Raw genomic sequence first — 18,546 nt, 5'->3', positions numbered from 1 at the left:
CAAAAGTTTAAAGTACACCTCATTATACAAACGTAGAAGAAAATGTTTTCCTAAGTATTTTATAGAATTTAATTATTATTTTTAAATACATTTTTGGAAAGTAACCTACAGTAAACAAAGATTTATGGTTACATAAATAAACAATGAGACAATTACAGCCTCTTTATGGAGACCATATTAGTCATGCACGTCTAATGAAGCATTACTAAGCTATCACAGGGAGATAGCCTGATGTCTGTGATTAACAAAATAACACTCATAAATAGCTAATGAACAATGATGGTTCTTTAAAAATTCTGCATATCATGCGATATTGAGAATTATGGGTTTTGTCGCTTTCTAAGGATTATATTAACCACTAAGTTCCACTCTGGTAAGGAGAATATTAAATAGCATAGTGCAATTGTTTGCATTTTTGCCTTCTACAGACCATGCTCAGCTTGTGCCATACCATGTTTGAAAGATGACATCTTAGGATGTCACCAGGATGCAGGGGAATATGACAAAACAAAATTATTCTCTTGTAACAGGCAGCCATGAAAACTCTGCAGTGGTATTGGGTAGAAAAAGCCTGGGGTTAGTAATAATTGTGGTATATTTTTTACACTAATAAAAAATAAAGTATTTCCTTCAGGTGAGGCAAACATACTCTGGAAGAGGCAAGTGGGATGGGTGGCCAACATATGACAGAGGACAAAAAATGATACATTTTAAAGAAAAAACAGGGTCAAAACCCATGTGTAAGGACAATTTTTGGCACACAACCAGAGAACATCCTGCTAAAGTAAAATTAAATATAATTTTGAATGGCTAATGTTGGTACTCTCCTTCAGCAGATGAGTGAGTCCAGACCACAGGCTTGCAGGGGGAACGCTACTAACCAGGGCCTTTCTTACCACCTGCTAAATACACTGACAAGTGTTTGAAAAGTGGTAGGAAGGGACCTATTTAGATTAATCTATGGAATAGAATGATGAAATATAAGAGAAAACTGTTGTTATTTTTATGACAGTGCTATAGATGAACTAAATTTTACAGCATCTACAGTGAAAACTCACAGTGAATCCTTCTCATGTTTTATTTGGTGAGATAAATTCTTCCAAAATGATATTCCACCTTCCACCTAATATCCTTCATGGATAAATTTACTCAAAGACCAGAATTCCTGACGGCCAGGAAAATAGCATTATTAAAATCAATATTTTGTGATGAATATTAGCTCTGGAACATATTAAAGAGAGCTATAAAGTACAGGGGAAAAAAAACCCCTTGCTTATCATTTTCAGTGATAAGCAACTCAACTACAGCCCTTCATCTGTAATGAATTACAGAGCAATCCCCCTAAATCATCTCTATGAAGTCAGCTATGACACTGTCAATTTTAAAAAATTTGCCAGTTTTGAGCCACAAATTGATTTTTTATTGTGATAAATTAAAATCCAATAGTAGCCTACAAGATACTAAACATACAGAAGCCTACATTTTTTTTCAGAATATTTTTTCTCTTTTCTATCACATCAGGCTGCCACTGTGGCAGACATGATAGCAATAGCCAATGATGAAAATGGAGAAAGGACACTCCAGAGAGATAAATAACCTTTCCAAATGAACAATAAATGAGTGCTGTGGCCCAAAATATCCTTTGGGGAACTGGAAAATTCATGGAAACACAGCTAAAGGAGAAAACATTCTGAGGGATGGGGAGGGTTCTTATGGGAAGAGAAAGGAAATGGAAGATTATACAGGCTGTTCTCTATTATAGGCATATTTTTTTCCCCTGCTGCATCAATGTGAACATCAGTCTCCAAACTTTATAAACTCTGAAGTTTAGTCTGGATATCAGAAGATCTGTGTGAGCAAAACGCAGCCCTTTTGCAACCTCTTTTGCTTCCTTCCTATCAAAAGAGCCAGGCTGAGCAATCCTACTTCCCCGGTTTTGTCAAACTGTGGGGTTTTCCTTGTTGCTTCTAAATCAAGAATGGGATCATCAGTGTCCCACATCACCTAATTGCATCGCCCTTATTTTGCCTCATAGGAGGTTCCACGTTCTAGCAGTAATGCAGCTTTCCTAGGGGTGACTTAAGTGCACAGACATCAACATGAGACTACACAAGCAGTAGTATTTACGACAACCACAGCCCGTGTCTGTTAGTGTTTCACCATGTAAGCCAAAGCCCCATGGATGAGACACGCTGCATCGCCCCACAGTATTTGTCTCTCATGCTGTAGAAATCTACCTAGACTCAGTGGAGCTCCTGCAGGCTCAGAGAGCTCAGAGACACTGCCAGGGTCTGTCCATGACCCGTTCTGATGTTATCCAGTGTATTTCAGTTGTTGAGATTGTATGTGACTACGAGCAGCAGAGGGAAATGAGATGACAACTGTAGGTTGGCAAAGCAGAGACAGGCTGGATGAGAGGGACAATGAAGGACGTCAAGGACGTGAAAGTTTGGAACAGGAAGACACCCAGGCTGTGGAAAAAGTCAAAGGGACAGTGGCTGTGAAGAACTAGCAGAGTTCATGCACCCCTTCTTCAAAATCTTGGCATGGAAAGCACGATTCTCCTCCTTTCAAAATAAAAACCCACATGAAAACTGATGTCGATAGCTCCCCGCACGCCTCTGTCACAGTCCTGTTTCAAGAAGAACAACTCAATACTCCTGTCCATCACTCCGGCAGCTCAGGGGCAGACGTCTGGAAGGTGGATTTAAGGGTTTCAATGTAAGCCTCAGTGAGTGAGTGACAGGGTTACTATAAGGATGATATAGTTGTGTCAGATTTTGAGTATAGGGTGTCAAAGTTATGAATTGAAGGAGACTCATTCTCGTGTCCCCACCTCCCTAGCTGCAGACAGGAGAATGTGCAGGACGCTGTAAGAAAGGCAATTTGGCTAAAACACATCTTTGTTTCTAAATGCATCCCCTTTTCCCTCTTTATTCCATGAAATTAAATCCTCTGTTTGTGAAACGTTCAGAGAAAAGTGTCATAGAACAAGTCTTTCTCTTTTTCTTTATTTTCCCAAGAAAAGCCTTTAGTAGTCTTGGTGCAATTTGCAGATGAAAGAGAAAACAAAACCTTACCATATTGTTTGGTGTGTTATGCTCTGTTCTCTACCCCGAATAAAGCTGGTATTCCCTGGCCAAACCCAAAGGTGTATGACTGTATTTCCCCAATATCTGTTTATTAGAGGACCCAACCATGACTGCATTGGCAGCCCTAATCCTGACTCCTCCTGTCTTCTGAGCACAGACTGTAACCACAGCGATGTTCCCTTAAACACTGCTTTTGTATGAATACTTTACACATGCAGTACACAACACACTCCAAATGAGCTTTTCATTACTAACTACTTGTATTATGTATCAGTGAGCTCAATGACATTGATTTTCTAATAATATAAATTAACTGGCAAAGATAATTTCATCTATCAGTAGGGTTTTATTTCTGGCATCATGTTAAATAGTTAATCTTACAAAAGATTAAATCAAGAGCTTTTTAAAATTCAAGGCAGAGCCTAAACTGCTGTAAAAATCTTCTTAATTAGGATTAAAACAGTTTGTGTGTTGTCGCTTTATATCTAAGTAGTACAATGTTTTGCTTAGGTTTCTTCTTTCAGAGCAATTTAAAACATCAAACATGATACTGCTGTGGCAAAAGCTGCGAAGGCGTGGAAGTCTCCTGCCACTTCCTTGATCAGATGCTACCAGATGAGTTGCAGCTTGGCAAGCCTCAAAAAGCAACCTCAAACTTTCCAGGATCTCTTACTTCTAATTTCACAGAATATATATAACTTTGCTTTGATTCCTATGGTTACTGCGTATCTGGCAGAAGACAGTCACTGCTGTTAACAGAACATCATGTTATGGTGACCATGACTGCACTGATCTGGGATTACAGACCTGAGGGAATTTCTTTAGGATTACAGAATCACAAGGTTGGAAAAGAACTTAATGATCATCAAGTGCAGCCCTTCCTGTCCTATGCTAAACCATGTCCCCATGTACCTTATCTACCCTTTTTTTTAAAAACACATCCAGGGGTGGTGACTCAACCCCCTCCCTGGGCAGCCTGTTCCAGACCCTGACAACTCTTTCAGAGAAAATTTTTTTCCTAACATCTAGTCTGAACCTGCCCTGGTACAGTTTAAGGCCATTACCCTGGAATATCTTCAGGATAATCCCAGGTAAGTGTGTGCTGCTCCCAGGAAGGAGCTCCCCAGCTCCCAGTGCCCCTTGACACTCTCAGGCTCTCTCAGGAAAAGAAACTTCACTCTCCTGGGTTTGTCTGCAGCTCCCTGTTCCAGTTTGCTTTCTTCTCCTCAGTTTCACATGACATGAAGGGCCCAATCCAAGACAATCCTAGTTTCTAATCCTAACCCCTTGTCATTTGGCTCTCAAAAGTCACTTGCTACTGCCAAGAAACCTTGAGCAGCATCCAGAGGACTGGTGCAGTTGGGCCCAGGCTGGATGAGACCACCCATGTGGGCACAGACGCTGGTCTGTCCCATGGACTGCTAAAACCTTCTGCAAACAGTGGGCTGGTATTTCCAAGAACCTATTTTTTATCTGGCAGGAGGAAAACAAATCCCACCTTGCCACTCTCTGGACAAAGCTGTGAGTGTTTATGCACGTAAGGAACATCTGTGTACTCAATGGTTCTGCAGAAATACCCAGGACAAGGCTTTACAATAAACCCCATCCCCATGCTACTCTTTACACCTCAGTCATCTAGTGGCTTGTTCTGATATATGATAACCATTTATCAAACTTGTCAGATGCTTCATGTGTGTTTACACTGCTGAGAGATTACTGCCCAGCCAGGAAACGCTTTTAAAGAAACATCCATGAAAAAGAGTCATTTTTGTTCCAAGACATGACCATTTTACTTACCCCTGTCTTCTCATCGAAGATTTTGATTCCCCCAAAGGAAACTGTTAAGAAGATTTTTTGTTTGTGTTCTCCTTTCGAACGAGCCGCAGCAACGATTCCCTATTGAAACAAACAACAGTTTGCCAGGTTTCTTTACTCCTCTTAGGAACCACAGCACAAAGATTTGCTTCAGACAGTACACTGCTTTTCCAGGAAAACTTTAAGGGCATTCCAAGAACAGTCTCCCTCCTGTTTCTGGCTCCCTCCCTTTTTTCAAGTTACCACATCTTCCTATGCTACCCAGAGAGCATTTCACATGTGCTCCTGCTTCCAACCCCTGCACTAGCTAATCCTCCATGAAATTTGTTTTCAGGGAAGCTGAAGGTCGTTTCTAGCACACTTTTCCCAGCTATAAGCCCTTCTGGTTTCTTTTTGTTTGTTTGCTTTATTTCTACAAGGAAAAAAAAAACAAACAACAAATAAGCAGTGGAGAAAAAAACATGCCAACACCTTTAGCTTACTTCAGGGGCACACTTCCCTGAAATAACCAAATGGAGCTTTTTATAGAAGAATATTCTTCTCAAAATTAAGCTATACCTCTGCTGTAAAAACCTGGCATTGAGGGTTAGCTTTTTTCCTGCTCCCAGTCTTTTAATTCATAAGTGAATTTGCTGATGCACTTCTCACGTATTACTCTCCTGAAGCACAATGGTAACTTCTAGTTCCACCTTCTCAGGAGCCTGCCCTGCCCAATAACACTGTACTAAGATCAAATGTAATCAATTGTACTAGTAAATAAATAAAACCAGCCTTTATCTGGTGCTCTGCAATTGTAGTGTGTTTCAACACCCAACTTGTGTTTTAAGAGCTTCATGAGGTCTTTGTTCTCAGTACACAGACATGAAAATTAAAGAGAAAAAAATGGAGTAATTTGTCAAAAGTCACCCCAAAACTTAATGCCTGGCCTGAAAACTGACGTCGTTAGACACTCCGCTTCCAGAGCGGACAGCTTCACGCTATGCTGCCTTACATACAAACATGAATTTCTAATGCTCCATTCCCTTAATAGTTTTAGTCATCTCACAACACTGCTAAGATCAATCTTGCTGCTCTGCAAACAGGTATTGGGCATCTGGGAGATATGGAAAAGGGAATCCACGGAGAAGAGACACAAAAAGGCTTGTGAGGGAGAACAGCAACAACTCTCCCAAGTTGCTTCCAGGAGTTATTACAGTGTGAGAAATACCCAGTATCCTCTTAAAGCAGTTAGGAATCTTGTGGCAGCTATAATAAACCCACAATGCATCTTTTAGAATAGTGGGGGTTTTTTTCCTTGTCATAAACTGTTCATAACTGATTTGTAAATTATCTACCAACTCTTTCTTTCAGACTGTTGAACCATGAGATGCATGTCACCCTGTGCTGTTTCTTGATGAGTAACCACTTATTACACAGAATCACAAGGTTGGAAGAGACCTTTAAGATCCTTGAGTCCAACCATTCCTGTCCTGTGCTAAACCATATCCCTGAGCACCTCATCTACCCATCTTTTAAACACATCCAGGGGTGGTGACTCAACCCTCTCCCTGGGCAGCCTGGTCCAGGCCCTGACAACTATTTCAGTGAAGAATTTTTTCCTAACATCTGATCTGACCCTGCCCTGGCGCAGCTTGAGGCCATTTCCCCTTGTCCCATGTCCTGTCACCTGGCTGAAGAGACCATGGCCCACCTCTCTACAACCTCCTTTCAGGTAATTGAATTCCTCCCAGTTCCTTTCGACTGGAACCCTGCTGGTTAGTAGTGGAAAAGATACGATTTAGTGATATTTTTTTCCTTCTGAAAAAATGAATAATGGGAAATCCATCAACTCCTTTGGTAGAGTGCTGGGGAGAGGACTGGAAGGAAAAAAACCAAAAAGGCAAAATGCCCACAGCAGAGGGTTTACTCCTAGACCTGGCTTGTAACCCTGCAGTGCAGGTGGGAAGCCAATGGCCAATACTGCACTCAAGAAAAACACAACCTATCCTTTCTTCTCAATCACTCCACTTTTCCATGTTTCCCAGGGGCACATAAAGGCTGCTTCCTACAGAGAGCTCTCTGTGGGCTGTAAGAAAAGCTGTAAGAAAAGACAGAGCCAGAGATGACTAGCATGCCTCAAAGTCCACCTTCTGACTCCACTAGTGCTCTCACACTGTCTCCTCTCCAAGATTGAAGTGTTCTCAAAATCTGCTTTTGACACTGCTCTATTCTCTTCCAAAACTCGGGGGGGCTCCTTTTTATTTTCTCATGCTCTGTCCTCTCACCACAGTGCATCCTGATTTTGTAGCCCATCCATCCTGTCATTAGAGGTGCAAGCCATTCTCCTCCCAGTGAGGACACCAGTTCCCCTTATATAGATATGGATATATGGATATCTACACACCAGACTGCCCCTCAGCCTTTCCTGCCAGGCTCAACAGGAGAAAACAGTCAAAGGCAGGGCTGTAGTCAGTTAGCACTGCCATATAAAATGTCCTGATATACCATTTTTCTCCATAGTGGTTTACCTCCCCTTTGCATAATAAAATTATTCAATTTGCAGATGCATTGTTTATAATTTGTGGATAAATTGCAGTGGTGTCAATCATGAATAACTACTGAACTCAGAGATAATGTATTAAAATTAAACTGGGATAAGCAATACCAGCCAGGAGTTCATGTAAAATTGACTGATTTCAATACATAATTAACCAGAGGATGACTCAGTGTCATGGAAGGAGAATGAGTAAAAGTTCAAGCTGACATTTGCACCCTGTGACTCTGTGATATTAAACATTAAAAGTTCCACTGAACCTTGAGCTTCATCATGGAGTCTTGGCATAACTTGTCTCCTCGTGCGGCAGAAACCTCATCTATCCCAATCAGTTTTGCTTTGTATCGGACACCGTCACCTTTAAACCTCTTTATTAAAGTGGCTTCGCTGCGATCCTGACCTGAAAAGACATAAGAGAAACAAGGAAATTCACGTGAGTGCCATGAAAAATCACAGAATCATAGAATGGTCTGGGTTAGAAGGGGACCCAAGGATCACAGAGTTCCAACCCCCCTGCCACAGGCAGGGCCACCAACCTCCAGGCCTGGATCTACACAAGGTTGCCCAGGGCCCCATCCAACCTGACCTTGAACAGCCCCAGGAACGGGGCATCCACCATCTCACTGGGCAGATCCATATATACTGGCAATTAAATGTCAAAGGAGATCTAACTCCTACCTCAACACCTAAATGTGCCAACGTTTGAATACAAGTAGAAGAAGAGTAATAGTTCAATCAAACCTTTCTGGCCTTACTCCCTCAAATGAATTCACAGTGGAGTTGTTGCCACACAAAAATCTTCTGCGCAAAATTTGCACACAAATTAGGTTTACAGAAATAAGAGATAAGACTGAATCAGACCTCATGGATCTGAAAACTTCTGATCTGTGTGGGGTGTTTTAATCCCAATACTCTTGAGAATACTTCATTTTGCAGACAAACCTCTAACAGAAACATGCCACTATTTCCTCGCATAGCGACTTATCTAACTGCATCAGCAATATTTACACTATTACCATCTGAATGATGAAAAAACAAATGATGCTATTTGCCTATAGAATATTGCTGCTCTAAAACCCTCCACAAAAATTATTGTCTCCTTGTTCTATTCTTTCTCCTTATACACATATACAGAAAAAACATACCGGGCAATGTCGGATTGGGCTCCACTGAAGAAGTTTAAAAAATAGCACAAGATGTTCCTTAATAAAAAAGCAATCAGGGGCTAAGATAGCACAGTACTGATAGGGCCAATGTACATAAACTACAACGCTCAGACCAGCCTCAACCACGCGACGATAACACCACAGCAATCCCCAGAATGAACAGTTTTGTTGGCAAGAGTTTTTCCCTGAGTATCCGCACATGAGTTTATACTGTGTCTTAGCTGGAAGAAATATGTTAGTTAGGGAATCAGTCTTCCAAAAATTGATTAAAGATATATTTTGCAGCTGTCTGTGGAATTTCTTGCTGGGATCTCAAAAAACCAGCAGGGAACTGTAAATAATTGTAAGCAAACAACTTCCGAGGCACAACGAAGCAAGCAAAGCTGCACGATCTTAGAGGATTTGAAGCTTCTCTGAACTAACAAATTCCACCAGAAAACTTGCCTAAATATGGACTAACGTTGCTGAAAATTATACTATTACCACCTAGGAGTTCTAGTCACAGATTGTGCCCCGTCCTTCTGCTATTATAAAGATGAAGAAAGAGCTAGAGCCTGCTATAAAGGAACCATAGGTAAGAATCTAGTATTAGACACCAACCTTTGGCCCAAACTTTTCTCCAAAGTTCATTCCTAATTGAAATGTCACATTTAAGCACCAAAAAGCATACTAAAAATCTACTTCTGCACTGTTGGCTTTTTTGATAAGAAGTACAACAAAAGCTTTTGGGGTAAAAAAGCTATTTTGTTTTGCATTTCTATGAAAAAGCTCCTTTTTTGACAGTCAGCGCTTGGGTCAACTTTGTTAGTGTTAATCACCCACCAACTGGATGAACAAAATAATTTGAAAATATGGAATTTAAATTTTTGTAATAGGGAACACACACAACCAGCCAAGAGTATTTCCAAAAGCAGATAATCACTCAGTTCTCCTTCCCCCAGAGTACAGCGCAGTCCATGCTGTGAACTAATGATGGAATAAATGTATGTTAAAAAATAGAGCTGTTTTAAACTTTTTGAGATCTTCAAGTATGTTTGAGCACACAAAATCTATTTCTTTCAATGACAAAATATCAGCTCAGAGCAATGTTTTAATGCTTTCATTTACAGTCCCTTAAAAATAAGGCAGCTGATTAAGCGTGGCTGTGATAGTTCAGCGGCCACCCAACTGTTTTCCCTTAATTCGTTTCCTGCTCCCTCAAAAAAATTTAATCAGTGTTGAAAATTCATGCTCTTAGGTTATATTTTATTGACAAAATAAATATGCAATGAGACACAGATGATAAATAAGAAACTTGAGGTAGTGCTAATACCATTCCCTGGGGAAATGCCAAGACAGATGTTGGCACCATCAGTTAAAAACAATGAAAAGACATTTTCCACTTTCAGCTCCAGAGTGGGGCAGGGGGGAGAACATCTGGAGACACAACAAAATACAATGATAACACCGGACTTTTCCATATGTCTTTTATACTTGCAAAGATATCCTGTTGATTCACAGTAAATAAAATCCAATCCCAACAGTTTTCTTGCCAACAATTTTTAACAGCGCTTCTTCATTAGAGCCAAAGGCAGTGGTTAGCTAATAGTATGAGCATGTAAGTGTTCAAGAGTGTTTCCTGGGTCCAAGCCATAATAGCAACCTTGCATTCATCCATTATTTGAACATTCATACCATGATCTATTTTGCTGCACGTAACTAAATCCCTGACATTAACAGCCCGTTCAAACACAACTTATGGCTACGTTTGCTTACGCACGAGTCCCATGTCAATTATGACCCAGATTAAGCAGGATAAAGTGCTTTTGGGATAAATGACTGGGAAAATCATCAACCTGAAACTGATGTAGGTATTTTAAACTGTTGTGGAAGCTGCAAATCGCTAGACACTACAAATTCATCTGTAAAACCCTAGAGCATATGTCCCATGAAGAAGCAGAGAGAATGCACACACGCACTGCCCTATATTACATCAGCCATCTGCAACAGTCCCCGTTGCTTAGTGCATATCCAGATCTCCTCCTTTATTTCTAAATTTTGGTGCTGTAACCTGTACTGAATAAACTTTCTCCCTGCTTAGAAAATTGCTGTGTGACAAAGACTGTCAGTATGGTCCATTTTATAGCACTCACAGGATGTGAGACTCGTGCAGGGCGGCAACTCATTTGCACACTGGATGCTTGTAAGGCAGAAAGTCGAGACTCTCAAAAACATCATTAAAACAAAAAAATGTTTGGTTGTTTCTTGTTGGTTTTGGGGGTTTGTTTGGGATTTTTTTCTAATGGCAGTTCTTGAAGAAAGTTCTTTCTGCGTTTGAAACCACATAAGTAAGAGATATGTGAATTATGAGATAAGTGAATTAAGAGCTACCTGAATTCTTCTTAGCCTTTGGAGGAGGCTGAGGACTGTCTGAAACCTGCTCAGGGAAGTGCTGCCATGCAATAAGAGCTTCTTTGCATCTCCTGTTCTTGTCAGCAGAGACCCGCTGTCAGGCTCAGCCCACCAGCCACCCCCTGCCACCGATTATCCTTGATGTGGGGCTGCACTTACTGCTGGAGCCTTATTTGAGTAACAAGAAGCCTCCTCTTGGGGCTTTCGCTCTCAGCTTGCTGTCCTCAAACTACAGATAACATCTCAAGGGGCAGGAAGGCAGACATTCATGAACAAACTAGGAAGATTTTATGGAATACTGAAGCTTGAGGTCTCAAACCATTACTAGACCATCACCCACAGCAAAATTTGAAGCACATATTTAATGACAACCACTTCTTTCCACAATGCATATTTGCTGAGATCTCATTTTAAGATTTCTTGACTGCTGAGAGGACCACAGCTGCCAAAACCACACCAGGTGAGCAGCTGATGCCCATCTTGGTTGTCTGCAATACTCTATATGGATCTGCCCAGCATTCTTCATTAGAGGACTAGCACCACTAGATCATTCTAAAATGGTCTTAAATTAAGTTTTTGTATTAAAACCTTTTAAACTTCAAGACCAATGAATATTTTCCAGTGGTTTGCCCTAAAATGCTTTCATGAGAATCTTTTCACAAGCAAAGGAACGTCCCGAGCTTTTTGTTCAGCACAAACACTTTAAAATCAAAAATGGAATAAAACTAAAAATTATTTGATTCTCATGCTCCAAACTGAAAAAAAAGAAGCAAAAGCTAAAAAAGCCACTAACAACGTCCCACAAATTCAATTTAGAAAGGTGATCAGTTTTAATTAGAAAATGCACTGCTGTTGACACAAGCAAAGAAATGTTTTCTTTGCAGCGTATAGATTTATAATCCTTAGAGGCCTTTAAAATGTAAATGTAAGAGTAATTATTTTATCTACTTCTATAGATGTCACCATTCACCTTTAAGCCATATGTGTTCCAGCTGGAGCCACGGCTCCTGCGTGAGTGGGAAAATGCGACCTTTGCAATGTCACAACTCGGCAGCAGTTGGACTTCCAGAGTATTTTAAAAGAACAATAAACCCCATGAGCTGGGTGATGCAAAGTGCATCAGAAGCTTACATCTACCCACCATCACAGCAGCCCACCAGCTGCTATTCAACCCTCACTTTGAGGTCAAAAGGGAGAGTTTTATTTGCATTAGGGTACCTGGCTCCACATAATGCTCTTAACTCTGCTAACAGGAATAGTGTGACCAGCAGGACTAGGGAAGCGATTGTTCCATTGTATTCAGCACTGGTGAGGCCGCACCTTGAGTACTGTGTCCAGTTTTGGGCCCCTTGTTACAAGAAGGGCATTGAAATGCCCTCTGGAGGCAACAAAGCTGGCGAAGGGTTTAGAGCACAAGTCATATGAGGAACAATTGAGGGACCTGGGGCTTTTTAGTCTTAAGAAAAGGAGGCTGAGGGGAGACCTTATCGCTCTCTACAACTACTTGCAAGGAGGGTCGGTCACTTCTCTCAGGTAACAAGAGATAGGACAAGAGGAAATGGTTCCAAATAGCACCAGGGGAGATTTAGGTCAGATATCAGGAAGAATTTCTTTACTGATAGAGTAGTCAAGCACTGGAACAGGCTGCCCAGGGAGGTGGTGGAGTCACCATCCCTGGAAGTATTTAAAAGCCATGTGGATGTTGTGCTTGAGGACATGGTCTAGAGGTGGGCTAGGCAGGATTAGGCTGTGGTTGGACTTGATGATCCTAGAGGTCTCTTCCAACCCAAGCGATTCTGAAGCTCACTCAAGGTTTTCTTCCCAGGCACTGAGTATCTTGGGGAACATTTCAAGAAGATGCATCTTAACTCTTGGAACAAGTCAAGGATTACATTTGATTTTGGGTCTTAGCCCAACAGAGCTCCAAGCTAACGGTGTATTAGTATGCTAACATTTAGAGCAAACACTGTTCAATCTTTCGGGTGATCTGTAACCGTAATCCATAAACAGGAAAAGAAAATAAACCAAAGCAACACGGCAATAAGCACACTCTTGCTTCTACTGTTTGCTCCCATAACACACCAGGCACTCCTCACAGCACCCGCTAATCTAAACCAATAGCCCTGGAAATGGCTATATCCTTTATTTAAATGTGTGAAGTCCTCAGGGCATCATCTGAATTTCTTGATTTTACGACTGTAAAATATATAATGATATTATCACCAAAGCCAATAACATGCTCCTGGCAATCAATTCACTGAAGAACGACACACCACTGTCGGGTTGTTGGGTTTTTTTTTTTCTTTTCTAACTAATAAACTGTCAAAGTTGTATCCATCACACATTCAAATTATAAACCTGAAATAACACCTCCCTGTATCTCGCAAGGCTGAAAAACAATCACATACACACTTATAAATAGCCTACGTCTTCATGGGGACAATTAGCATTTTTATAGCACCAACGCAGTGGAAAATAGAAAGCACTGCAGCACAGAATGACCTCTAAGATGCTGTCACACTGAAGACTAGTGAATTAATTACTAAGTGAATAATATTTCCTATTAGCTGTGCATATATATGCCCCTATGTCCACGTATGTACACACCTGTAATTTTATGTGTTTGCACATAGACGTACACACATGGTGCACAGATTCATTTGGCATTAATTATCTAAAGAAAATTCATGGCAATTTTAATCAGCTGCAGATTTCCCCAAGGAAAAAAAAATGTACATAAGCAGGTATGAAAGAGGAAATACTCGTATGCAATTATACGTACCATCGGTACTGCAGGAACTACAGAGCAGTTCAGGAAGAAATCAAGCTCAAAGTCCAATGCAGAGTGCTCAGAACGACCTGTTATGCAAAGCGATGGATCTTGATACCAAGATCTTGATACCAAGAGTGCAGCACCTCAGGAATGTGAGGCTTTCTTCTCAGGCATAACAAAGTTCAGGACAGAATGCTTATTTGGGATTGTAAAACTAGAAGTCCCAGGAATTTCCAGATCTGTTAATCTGATTTTTGAAAATTTCTGCTAGAGGTAGAAAACTCTGAGCTGCCAGGTCATGTATTTGTCACTGCTTGGGAGAACAACAGCCCAAACCCCGTGCTGTACCCAGAGACCTGACTCAGAAGAATAAAATCTCCTTCCTCCTTTAACATAGCGTTTTAGAACAGAAACCACATCACACCTGGCAGTAGAGGTGCACACGTTTTGATGTCTGGTGTTACCACTAGCATTCTATTCCTTTATTGAGAAACAATATTTCTCAAATGAGTTTCTGGCAATTAGCCATTTTTAACAAGAGAGTTACTCACGGGTTTCATTTCAAGATCTATAATTCATCTCAAGTGACCACAGTACAGTCGCAGGAAGATCTGCTCGCAGCATCGATCACTGCTACCTTTGAAATGAAGATGTACTTTGAATCTCACACTTTACTTCATCGATAAAGGCTAGTTCCTAGCAACTGAAAAAAAAGCCTCCTGATGTAGTGAAATGCAATCTGTTTTGGGGAGTGAATTACAACCTTAAAAAGCATGTTAAAATTTTATAGGGAATAAATACCTCTTTTTTAATATACCCTATACAAAGCCCTTGGTTATACTAGGAGTACAACTTGAATGTAAACTTCCTTCAACAACTGATACAGAAACTCCCAGGAAGTCTGCAAGATGTGTTCTGAAGTGATTTTAACTAGCCCAGACAGAGATAACTTGCTGTAGGGTCAACAGGTGAAACCTGTTGGGGCTTAATGTGATATTGCCAAGGTTCAAGTACATAAAACCTTGGCAAACTACCTTTTAAACACCCTTCTGCCAAGAACCCAACCCCTTCCCACAAGCTTCCCTTGCAGTGCCATCAGGAAGCACATGTGAGCCTCCTGACTAGAACAACTTGGAGAATCTGATGGTACTTCAGTCCTCCTGGCACTTCTGCTCTGAAAAAGGTAAAAATGCCCCGTTTTGACAGCAACACCTGTCTTGAATGCAAAGACCAAGAATATTTCTACAGAACATGATAAGCCATTTAAAGAGGGGAAACTGAAACCACTCTGGAGGCTCAATGAACTTCTATTACAGTTAAATCTAAAAACATTACCTACAATTTTAAACACAGATAAGGGCTCTCCAGGAAAACTCAATCATTGTTCAGACTATCATCTCAGCAGTACTTCCCGATTGTTCAGCACTGCTATCCACAGTAACCTCCAACTGAGAGATTTTATGGCTTCTGGCATTATTAGCCTTCGAGTACGGTAATTCACAGGCACCTGCACATCCCCGCTCTTAGAACCAGATTTCCTATATAAGTAAATAACGTGTTCCCATATTATCTGCTATCATGATCAGAGGTTTATAAGCAGAGATGTCATTCACAAGGTGACAGCAACTGCACTTGCCAAGTTTTTATCTTAATGCTTCGTACTCTACACGAGCTAATACAAACCCAGATGTACATTTCACCGTCTCCAAAGCAAAACCGTTGCATGGACTAGATTAAATTATTTCTTTATAGTACAAAGAAGTATGCCTGAACGTGTCAGGAGAAGAATTCAATTATTTACAGAGAAGGTCTCAGTATAAAATAATGTTTGATTAAAAGTTTGGACAAATCTCAGTGATGGAGAGTCTGGGGTGAGCACAGAGGCGATGGCAGTGATGGAGCACTTACACTCCACGGGCAGATGACAAAGCACTCATTTTAGTTTTAGCCAGAAGGCTCACCGATCAATTTTATTTTCTTAGATGGTCTTTGAGATGACAGTATATGGGCACATCCTCAGACACAGAAATGACCAAAAGCAAAATGTAATTAAACTTCCTTTCAGCCTCTGCACTACGCAAGTTTTCATAAATCATCAAAAGCCATTTTGTAAGGTGCCTTTTACTGGCTGGACGCAGAAGCTGCTAAAATCCCAAACACTGACTTAACTTCAAATAAGACACTGCAATAACACTTCATTTTGGGGTACCAGCCTTGTGCAGCAAGCCCTAGAGAACAACCAAACGTGAAACAAGGAAAACTTGGTGGTCTGTTTTCTGCTGTTAGGGTTTAAGAAAAAGCCCTATGTTTTCTGGACAACTTGAGGGGAAGGGAGAAAACAGGTATCTGTGGATTCTCCTTTCTAAAAGGCAGAAGATAGTTTGGTAAACTTTGTTTTCATGATTGAAAGCTGGGGTAAATGTTTAAATCAGGCAGACATCAAAATGCCAACTAAATAAAGCTCTGGGGAAAACAGTGTCATCAACCAGTTCACTCCTTATCCACTTGCCTGGTTGTCAGTATGAAATCGGTTGCTCCTGAGACAGAATCAAGTTAGAAAAGGTAATTGATTTTACAGTGAACCTTAATTGGCGTTAATATGAGCACTGCATTTGCACAGGGCACAGTAAAAGCCCAGGCACTTTGACAACCAAGGAACCCATTACAGTTGGACTAATATGTCCAAGCAAAACAGTCCTAATGGGGCAGCCATCTACTGCCAAAAATCTCCATAAAGGGCTCCCAAAGCAGCAGGAACAGGCCAAGTCCAAATGGCCCTTCTGCATTACCCCAGAACATGTCATTTCCCAACCAAAACTAAACGTGCTGTGGAAAAGGAATTAAATTGCCTTTCCTTCCAAGCTCCACTGTAGCAGAGAAGGACCTTAAAGCAGCTGCAAAACTTGCCAATGCTGGGAAAACTGACCACCTTAAGATGAGCATCTAAACAATCATTTTGCTATGTGAACATCCAACAAGATTTGCAAAGTTGCTGATTTCCCCTGACTCTCTTTAATCCTGCAAGAACTAAAAACCCAACAAACTGCTTTTATGTGTCTACCTGTATCTGGCTTTAAGCATGCAGTTTTTCAGGAACAAGTTTAATGAGACTTTAACTAATCCAGGACACAGCCATGCATGCGCTTACACGCGGCGCCCCAAAGTCATGTTGAGACACACAGATTCCCAATTTACACTTCAAAGGCTACAAATACATTCTGTTGATGAGTCTATCAAAGAGTTTAGGTTTTGTTATGTATAAAGAAACAGAAAGGGTGGAGAATCAGTTCACTTCATACAAATGCCAAATTCCTGTGCTGCCCTAAGATAAATGTTAATTCTCTGGGTCTATAAAAAGCCCAAGTTAAGAAAAGGTTATGCTCTACTGAGTAACATTCCCAAATTTCTCACATGTTCAATATGAGAAAAATCTTTCCATTCAAGAGAACTAATTACAGACAGTAGAGCCCCCAAAGAAAAAAGCAATAGACGGAAACAGGGAAAGCAGGAGGAGAAAGCCCTTCACTTTACCCTCTCTTGTCAATGCTGTGGTCTCCTGCTGCATCAGTGCTGCGTGTGGGCGCTGAAATGGGACTGTGCACCAAGCTGGATGAAGTCATGCACGTGCCAGGGCAGCCTTTTGCTCCAAGCCATCCTCTTTGTCAATATAGATCTCTTATTTTGTTGAAGACTCATGCCAGTAGGAGTTAAAGCAGCTGGAAAACCAATGCAGTACATCACAACAGGCTGCATCATGCACCATGCTGTGATGGAGTGGTTACACCACCGCTACGTTACATCACCCTGCAACTTGCTTCCTGTGGAATTAGTGGCACTGATAATTATGTCTGGATTTATTACTTGTTCTGATGATATTGGTATCAAATGAAGTTCTGGACTGTGCAGACCTGTAAGTTTCAGGTTGAAAAAAGCTGTTTGCAAGGCCATGGCATTAGCAACAGCACAAGGCATCAGAACCAGAATTACGAACCCACCATGCAAAGCCCATTCCCATTCTTTTCCCAGAAAAAGAATGAAAATGATACTTTAAAAATACACAGTAAAAAGATTTGTAGAAATGTTCCCATAATCATGTTAATTCAATAAGAAAAGAGGCTGCTATTTATTTTCCACAGGCAAATGGAAATACCAGTATTCACCACATGGCAGTCAACAAAAAAACAAACTGCTATTTCCCTGCTGAAATTGTTCACATTTTGCTATCCAATGTTTCAGGAAGAAAATTATTTTCATTTTGGCCTCCCACTGCCTCTGCAACATCAGAGAATGTCTCTCCCTGTTGGAAAAACAATAGGAGGCAAAGAGGAAAGCAGCTTTTTTCCTGAGACTTTGGGCTAAAAAACACCATCAATTTCAAAATTACAACAGTGGCAAAGTGCTTCTTTCAATCTGGTCCTTTCATTTTTGCCTCCTGCTGCCGTTCCTATTGTCAAAGTGGCAGCAGGAGGGAGAAATGAAAAGACTACTGCCGGCAATCACCCTTGGGCAAAGCGTTAATAAGAAGTGAAACACCCCTGTGCCATAACGAATTCCAGAGGTAAGAAACGGGTTTGTGCAGCTCTCAAGTGTGTAGTGCCATGGAGGATCAGCACATCAGGATAACTCTTTTGCTTCTGGAATTCCATTGATAAAACAACAAAGTGTTTAGGCAGATACCTGGGAAACTAAGAATTCAACAGAATATTGCTAGAAATGTAATAAAATACAATTAAAAAAACCACCAGACAACTCTTCTGCAAGTCAGAGTAAAGGAAA

The 18,546-nt window shown here is 40.8% G+C and overlaps 1 protein-coding gene across 4 annotated transcripts in view; it reads right to left on the bottom strand.

Moving 5' to 3' along the window:
• The window catches only part of DAB1 (DAB adaptor protein 1), a gene marked incomplete at both ends in the record, with an annotated part of 116,496 nt that overhangs the window by 54,424 nt on the left and 43,526 nt on the right, over positions 1–18,546 (bottom strand). For all 4 annotated transcript variants that reach the window (XM_084266256.1, XM_084266255.1, XM_084266257.1 and 1 more), the window contains 2 exons: positions 4,890–4,988; positions 7,701–7,840. In XM_084266256.1, the coding sequence (XP_084122382.1) occupies positions 4,890–4,988; positions 7,701–7,840 (239 nt within the window). The remainder of the gene's footprint in view (positions 1–4,889; positions 4,989–7,700; positions 7,841–18,546) is intronic.

The sequence above is a fragment of the Gallinula chloropus genome, assembly GCF_964237585.1.
Source record: "Gallinula chloropus genome assembly, chromosome: 6".
Lineage (NCBI taxonomy): Eukaryota > Metazoa > Chordata > Aves > Gruiformes > Rallidae > Gallinula > Gallinula chloropus.
The sequence above is the reverse complement of the archived record's forward strand: the minus strand, read 5'-3'. Positions and strand labels throughout refer to the sequence as shown.